Genomic DNA, 8144 nt, shown 5'->3' with positions numbered 1-8144 from the left:
TGTTCCGTGTTGTAGTTTTTTCTGCGGTTTGAGTTTCTTTAGGAGTAGGCAACCCTCGGCCCCTGAGCCGCATGGGCTATTTCGCCCCTTGTTGCGTATTCTTTCGCCAAGTGCGGTGATTTTTTTTAACTGAAGTAGAGAAATGTGCATTTTCGAAAAGAGTTTGAAATATCCGACTCACCTCAAGTCCATGAATGCATCTAGACTATATTCTCATTGCTGATTGGATGAACAAGGGAAGGGGCGGTAGGCTTGTGCAACTACATTAAAATTGCCCTGGCCTATCAAGTCAACCGTAAATTAATGAAACAGAATGTAGTACACCATGGATTTTTTTTAAAATAATACGCCATGGAGCAGAAAGCCCACCGTGATGGTGAGCAAGAGAGGTGGGCGGGGCTAGGCTGACAGCAGTGCTAGTTGTCACAATAATAAAATAGTTATATGCTGTGATTACACGTTTATGTAATGTTATTTACCTTATTTAACAGAATATAATTACAAAATTATATATTTTTTGATATTTTTTGATATTTATATCCTTACAGTATTATCAATGATTTTCAACATACAAATAGTAATACTTATATTGATACTTATGTATCGACGTACATGTTAACAATGCAATGTTTCTGGATTCTGCTCACCATCATGGTGGTCAAACCTGAGCAGGGACACTTTGGAAGTGGATACGAAGTTGACAACTTATTCGATTCTCGTGTCCCTGGGCATACAGTACTGAAATGTATGTGCACTCCTATACTCACAAATTATTTTAGACATGCCAAAACGAGACCTGACATTTACAGAAATGTACTTTCTGTATCTTTTTCCGACGCAAGCTACAGCACCACCTGCAGGCCAGTTCGCGGTCTTGCCTTTAAATAGCAACTACCCACCGGTAGTTGCTATTTAAATTCGAATGTGTATTTTTTTTCGTTTCGTTTCTGCCATTTGTTATATGAAATATACAATGAAAAAAATTACATTGCTTTTTGGTACAATTATATTTTTTGACACCGCAAAAAAATCCAAGGTTTTTGTATTTCAGTTTATTTGAATCTTAAAATGAAATTCTACTAAACCCATCATTTTTGTTTTTCCATTCGCATTAATGGAAATAAAAGTTACATTCGCCGTAAAACACATTTCAATGCAACACGTCACTGGTTTGTACTGTGGGCTGATCCTGCGGTCCACTTCCGGTGGAGACGTGGCTCTGTACTGCTGCCATATTGACGCAAGCTAGCTAAAAGTCATACATCTTTAGACGGCTGTATCGTCGTGCGTTCTCCTTTCGGAGTCATTACAATAACCAGAGCAAAGAAGACAAGAAACAGAAGACCGACGTCCTATAGACAGACAAGCGAAAATGGTGAGTAAGAATCATTAAATCGTAAAAGTAAACACGTCTTTTCGGGCCTAGCACTCCAAAACATAGGCTAACGTAGCAGTTAGCCAGCTAAGACAGGATCCCAGTTAGCCGAGCTCAATCTTCATTGATACAATGGATGTAATATTTTTATATTCTCTCTACAAATGACTTTGTTTCCGTTTATTTCAAAGTGTGTGTTAAAGTGAATGGGCGGCAGTTATGTGCAGACTTTGCTGACGGGAAGTAGCTCGTTTCTGTATTGTGCCGTAACGTTATCCACTGCCAATCTGCATTAAAGTGTCAAAAGTGAACATTCGCTTCTTAGAACTTTAGCTTATTATAGTAGTGGTTTCAAGATCGAGCTAAAGTTCTACAGTTATTGATCGAAATGTATACAGGATATATATTTTTATACCCAGTGTGGATTTGTACGTCATAAACGGTAATCTACCATAATTGAGACACTGCGATTGGCTGGCTATCAGTCCAGGGTGGACCCTGCCTTTCGCCCAAAGTCAGTTGGGATAGGCTCCAGCCTACCCCCATGACCCTAATGAGGATTAAGCAGCATAGCAAATGGATGGATGGAGACACTTGCCAAATGCTTTAGGAAACATTGGCTTGTTTGTTAGAAGCACAACTCTACCTGCATTGAGTTACATATTAATTTTTGTGTTGGTAACTATTTTGTCATATACAATTTAGATATTATTTATAACATCTTATGCTGTGCTTGTCACTTGTGGCAATGTTGTCAGCGCTGTGCGTTGTATACAATATACAAACCTTCCTCATCTGTAGGTGCTGTTGGCAGCGGCGGTGTGCACCAAGGCTGGCAAGGCTATCGTTTCACGGCAATTTGTTGAAATGACGCGGACACGAATCGAAGGTCTCCTTGCTGCATTTCCTAAACTGATGAACACAGGGAAGCAGCATACCTTTGTGGAAACGGACAGTGTTCGTTATGTGTACCAGCCACTGGAGAAGCTCTACATGGTCCTCATCACTACCAAAAACAGCAACATCCTTGAGGATCTAGAGACACTCAGACTCTTCTCTCGTGTGGTAAGTCTTCAATTGACATTAAATTGTCACTATTGTGGTGTGGTGTACACTACACTGCCCAGGACTGCACAATTCTGATATATGAATCGTGATTTTCTTGCTTAGAATTAAGCTCATGATTCCCAGACTCCTCATTGCCTTATGCTGCTTTGCAAATTCCTAATGGTCTTTTTGCCCTTCTTCATGGAAGGACATTTGACGGTGGACTTTCTTTATAGAAATGAAAGAGAGACTCAGTTGTCAACAAAGTTAAAACTTATGGCATGCTTGCTCCTCAGGAGTACATTCATGGAAGTAATAAAAACGGGTAAATTCATGTGAGTTGATTCATGACATGTCAGTTTGTCAGTGGATAGGAAGCCTGAGGAGGAAACGTCGGCTGACAGTGCAACAAGAGTCCTTCATTAAAACAGTGCTTGTATGCAATGGAGCTTGTTAAATAAAATAGATAGAATCGTTGTCATCATGCAATGCCACAGGCTTCTTTCTGCCAAGGTGCAATTTTGAGCAATGCACAAAAGCCAATTAATTGTTTGTCTGGAGATGTCGCACTTGTGGAGCCTGTATCCATGGGGGTTGTGTTCTCAGATCACCCACAAACGAGCTGCCCATAAAAAGTTTTATTTTGACACTTTGACACTGACATATTATATACTGATTTAACCCACAAGGCATGCTGGGATTGTACAGTTACATTGTGTGTTGCATTATGAGTGAGGTGGGAATTTGCATTGATAAGCTCCTGTTTGTTTGTGGTGACACTGTATTGTATTGATACAAGAAACTGATTTTCTTTTTCTGTCTGTCCAGATACCAGAATACTGCCGTGTGCTGGAGGAAAGCGAAATATCAGAGCACTGTTTTGACCTGATCTTTGCCTTCGATGAAATTGTGGCTTTAGGCTACAGAGAGAATGTCAACCTGGCTCAAATCCGCACCTTCACAGAGATGGACTCTCATGAGGAGAAAGTTTTCCGTGCAGTAAGAGAGGTGAGTTAAACCAGAGTTGTGGGTATTTTGAATAGCGCTAATGCATACCATTATGTATCTTTATGATAATTAGTTTTGTGGTATGGATTGGAAAACACAATCCCATTTAAAATTTGGCAGTGATGCTAACAAAATGTTTGGCTTTTCGTTGCTATAACCTTGTTGTTGCTTCGTTCCTTGTTAATGGCTGATGTCACAGCACCCCGCCATCTTTAGGTTGAGATTTACTCATATTGTGCACACATTGGGGGTTCATTTAGCCAGTCCATTCTTCTAGTACATAAAAGTGTGAGGTACAATTGGGTCATTGGTTGTATGCAAAAATTCAAAGTGTCGTTAGACAAAGAATAGTTTAAGTCTTATATTATTTTATGTATTACCCACTTAAAATCTTTTGTTGACTTACAGACCCAAGAAAGAGAGGCCAAGGCAGAGATGAGGAGGAAGGCCAAGGAGCTGCAGCAGGCTAGAAGGGACGCTGAGCGTTCTGGGAAGAAGGTGCCAGCTTTCGGTGGCTTTGGCAGTGCCGGCATGACCAGCATCTCCTCTGGCTCTACCATCACAGACACCATTGTAGAACCAGAGAAACCCAAGATCACATCTGTTCCAGTCAGGTACAAGACTAGAGAAATCTATAATTGAACAGTACTAATGTTTGATAGAGAACCACAACTGACTTTTTTTTTCTCTTCTCGTTTCCTTTGTCCAGACCAAGTGGACCAAGTAAGGCGCTGAAGCTAGGCGCTAAAGGGAAAGAAGTGGACAACTTTGTTGACAAGTTGAAGTCGGAGGGTGAAACCATTATGCCATCCACTGGCAAGAGAGGCTCGGATGTTTCTAAAGCTCTCCCACCACCAGTGAATGTAGAGAGGTACGGACACATATTACTGGCTTCCAATTGGGACTTGGCAAGTCACAGATGGGCTTACCATGCATTGTAAAATTAAACAACTTCAAGTCATGTTTTTGCATCTTTGCCCCATTCTCTCCGTGCTTGCCCTGACCTTCCCACCTTCAAAAAACAACTCAAAACCTACCTGTTTAAATCAGTTTTTAATGTCTAACTTTTTATACCTGGCTGCTGTGCCCCGCCCTGCTTTTAGCCTTGTTTTAGCTCTGAATGAATGTTTTGATATTGTATTTTAATGCATTGTTTACTCTGTTTTTACTCAACTCTATTTTTATTTCTTTTTTCTCTACTGTAAAGCATCTTTGAATACTCTGAAAAGCGCTAAACAAATAAAATGTACTATTATTATTAATCAGAGTAACCCCATGACTAATTAATAGTATGAATGTAGTTCCCTCATTTTGTTTTTGCACCACAGTGTCCATCTACGTGTCGAGGAGAAGATCTCACTGACTTGTGGACGTGACGGTGGGCTGCAGAACATGGAAGTGCTGGGCATGGTAACACTCCGGGTCACAGACGACAAGAACGGGCGCATCCGACTCGTTATTGTCAATAATGACAGCAAAGGATTACAGTTGCAAGTAGGTGTTTTTTTTTTTTTCCCTGTGATATAACATCCTTGAGAAACAGCAATACCACGGAGAAAGTAACTCATAAGAAAATATTTTGTCAGAGAATACTATTCTATATACATAATATATAGTAATATTTTACATATATACTACTCATAGGTTTACAGATGTGTATATATATTCAATTTCTGACCATCAAATACCATCATGTGTTCCTAGACACATCCCAATGTGGACAAGAAGTTGTTCACAGCCGATTCAGTGATTGGCCTGAAAAACCCAGAGAAGGCCTTCCCTCTCAACAATGATGTTGGCGTGCTAAAATGGAGACTACAGACTACAGATGAGTCCCTCATACCGTTAACTAGTAAGTGTAAATGTTACTCTTAAATTGACTTTAAGTGTAGCAGCTGGATGGTCCTCCCAAAGCGGGGTTGCTAGATAACATTGTCTCATTTACATAATTGGCCACAGCGTTTGTGTATGGACAAATAAAAGAGGTTTTTGGTTCATGTCATAAGAAGTGTGTGATGGCATCTCATGTTTTCACAACCGAAAATGGAGTTGACTCACAGGTGTGGTTTCATTTTGGGTGTGCTCCTTATTATGCATGGGCGATTAAGTAAACATCCATAATGTGTCCTGAGCTCCAGTTACATAATGTACATGCCATTTTACAGCTAATACTTTAGTATATTGTTTAAAATGACATCGACTGGACCTAGTAGGTGTAACACAAGCATCCCTTTGTCCGCGGCTCAAATGTATTTGCGCTGGGCCATCACAAATGGATTGTACAGGAGGCTGCTTTGATACAATGGCGTGTCATGACTTTGACGTGTAATATCCGTGATACCTGTCATTCATCAGTAAACTGCTGGCCTTCAGAGAGTGGCAACGGTTGTGACGTCAACATTGAGTATGAGTTGCAGGAGGAGAGCCTGGAGCTCAACGACGTGGTTATTACCATCCCAGTACCGTAAGTAGAGCAATACTATGTTTTAGATGGTTACTGAACTAAAGTATTGGAGTATGATCTATGGTAAAGTCATGTATGTAAAATATTTAGGCATCCTGGATAGCACATATTCCTACTGTTCCTCTCCAGGTCCGGCGTGGGTGCTCCCGTGATTGGAGATCTGGATGGAGAATACAAACACGATAGCAGGCGAAACACCCTGGAGTGGTGCCTACCTGTCATTGATGCCAACAACAAGACTGGCAGCCTGGAGTTCAGCATCAGCGGACAGCCCAGTGACTTCTTCCCTGTCAATGTGTCATTTGTGTCCAAACGCAATTACTGCGACATTCAGGTACGTTGTTAACCGGAAGATTTACGAGTTTCGAGGAAGGCTGCTTTACTATCAAGTCTTTCCAGCCACACAATTTTAGAATTGAAATAGATGTCACTTCTGATGCTGTTAAGCAGTCATGAGTCCAGTTGAAGTGCACACAGTTTTTTTTTTTTGTAACGCTTAGGCCTGTCACGATACATCAATTAACCGCACAATGGTCTCAAATTATGTTGACAATAATATCGAGAGGTTAGCGCGCAGACCTCACAGCTAGGAGACCAGGGTTCAATTCCACCCTCGGCCATCTCTGTGGAGAGTTTGCATTTTCTCCCAGTGCATGCGTGGTTTTTCTCCGGGTACTCCAGTTTCCTCCCACATTCCAAAAACATGCTAGCTTAATTGGCGACTCCAAATTGTCCATAGGTATGAATGTGAGTGTGAATGGTTGTTTGTCTATATGTGCCCTGTGATTGGCTGGCCACCAGTCCAGGGTGTACCCCGCCTCTCGCCCCAAGACAACTGGGATAGACTCCAGGACCCCCCGCGACCCTTGTGAGGAAAAAGCAGTAGAAAATGAATGAATAAATAATATCAAGTGGTTAGCGCGCAGACCTCACAGCTAGGAGACCAGGGTTCAATTCCACCCTCGGCGTGGGTTTTCTCCGGGTACTCCGGTTTCCTCCCACATTCCAAAAACATGCTAGGTTAATTGGCGACTCCAAATTGTCCATAGGTATGAATGTGAGTGTGAATGGTTGTTTGTCCATATGTGCCCTGTGATTGGCTGGCGACCAGTCCAGGGTGTACCCCGCCTCTCGCCTGAAGACAGCTGGGATAGGCTCCAGCACCCTCCGCAACAATTAGTTATTGGGACAGGCATATCAACTTTGCATTAGCTTGTAATTTTGTGAATTTATCAGTTTTAAGTGTACTTGGGATTTTTTATATACAAAATATGTTGATACACATACTATGGGGGAATAATTTATATTAATGAATGAGAAACACTAGATATGATATTCATATCCTGAGTAATGTATGTGACAGGTATTATCTATTCATTTGGTGTCAACCGCAAACATGCTAACAAAGAATGCTTGCTGTTGTTTTTTGTCTTTTTCTTTATCAGGTGGCCAAAGTGACTCACGTAGATGGCGACAGTGCTGTAAGATTCTCTTCAGAGACCTCCTTTGTTGTCGACAAATATGAAATCTTGTAAAAAAAAAAAAAAAAGAATATTCAAAGAAGAAAACAAATACGGCCCACAAAAAATAGTTGAAATCTATGCTACAGAGATCAGTTGAAGTTTCCTTGCCTGCCCAATCTGTATACTATTCCAGAGACTGTATACATCAACAGGACTCCAATGTGCTGGGGCAGAGCTGCAGGGGTGTATTTATATTGTTGGTATGAGAGGAAGCATCATTTATATTTCAAAATAACGGTGATACTGTTTGCTGACGCACATGAAGGCTGAGGATGGCTAAGGGATTGCGGGGGCAGGCCACTTTGTCGCCTCATGGTCGGTCTCAGTACTATTCCCCACAAGGAATGATATCAGCTTTCACTAGAATTGTACTTCTACCATCCCTGGAATCATGCGTCCTCCGACTGGTCTTCTCTTCCCTCTCCGTGCTGTTTGATAAACCTTTTTGGGGTTCTTGCTTTCTTTCTAGTTGTGTCTCTTGATAAACAATCACTAAACGCTTATGATTTGTTCTACATTATCTCACTTGAAATTTCTTCTTCTTGTGGGGTCATTTTTGTAGAAAGCTAAAATTGGACCTTTAAAAGCTGATTTTCAGTATATTCTGTTTTTCTATCTGCGGTTAGCTTCGGTAATAATTTTGCAATGTGTCCTTTTCATTGTTTTTTTTTTTGGTTACCTTCTGTCATTTTACTTTACGTGACAGAAGCTGGATGTTGAGCAGAAC

The 8144-nt window shown here is 41.1% G+C and overlaps 1 protein-coding gene across 1 annotated transcript; it reads left to right on the top strand.

Moving 5' to 3' along the window:
- The first annotated feature begins 1193 nt into the window (after positions 1-1193).
- Positions 1194-8144, top strand: LOC131134496 (coatomer subunit delta). The gene is made up of 10 exons (XM_058079861.1): positions 1194-1375; positions 2177-2440; positions 3251-3430; positions 3839-4044; positions 4140-4301; positions 4759-4924; positions 5135-5282; positions 5786-5894; positions 6024-6228; positions 7340-8144. The coding sequence occupies exons 1-10, from the start codon at positions 1373-1375 to the stop codon at positions 7427-7429; spliced, it is 1533 nt and encodes a 510-aa protein (XP_057935844.1). The 5' UTR covers positions 1194-1372; the 3' UTR covers positions 7430-8144.

Source organism: Doryrhamphus excisus, chromosome 8, assembly GCF_030265055.1.
Source record: "Doryrhamphus excisus isolate RoL2022-K1 chromosome 8, RoL_Dexc_1.0, whole genome shotgun sequence".
NCBI lineage: Eukaryota > Metazoa > Chordata > Actinopteri > Syngnathiformes > Syngnathidae > Doryrhamphus > Doryrhamphus excisus.
The sequence above is the reverse complement of the archived record's forward strand: the minus strand, read 5'-3'. Positions and strand labels throughout refer to the sequence as shown.

Bases quoted from the DNA above. Each gene is read 5' to 3' on its own strand.
- LOC131134496 (XM_058079861.1), top strand. The intron at 4,302-4,758 runs GTACGGACACAT...TTTGCACCACAG, and splicing joins CCACCAGTGAATGTAGAGAG to TGTCCATCTACGTGTCGAGG. The intron at 5,895-6,023 runs GTAAGTAGAGCA...GTTCCTCTCCAG, and splicing joins GTTATTACCATCCCAGTACC to GTCCGGCGTGGGTGCTCCCG.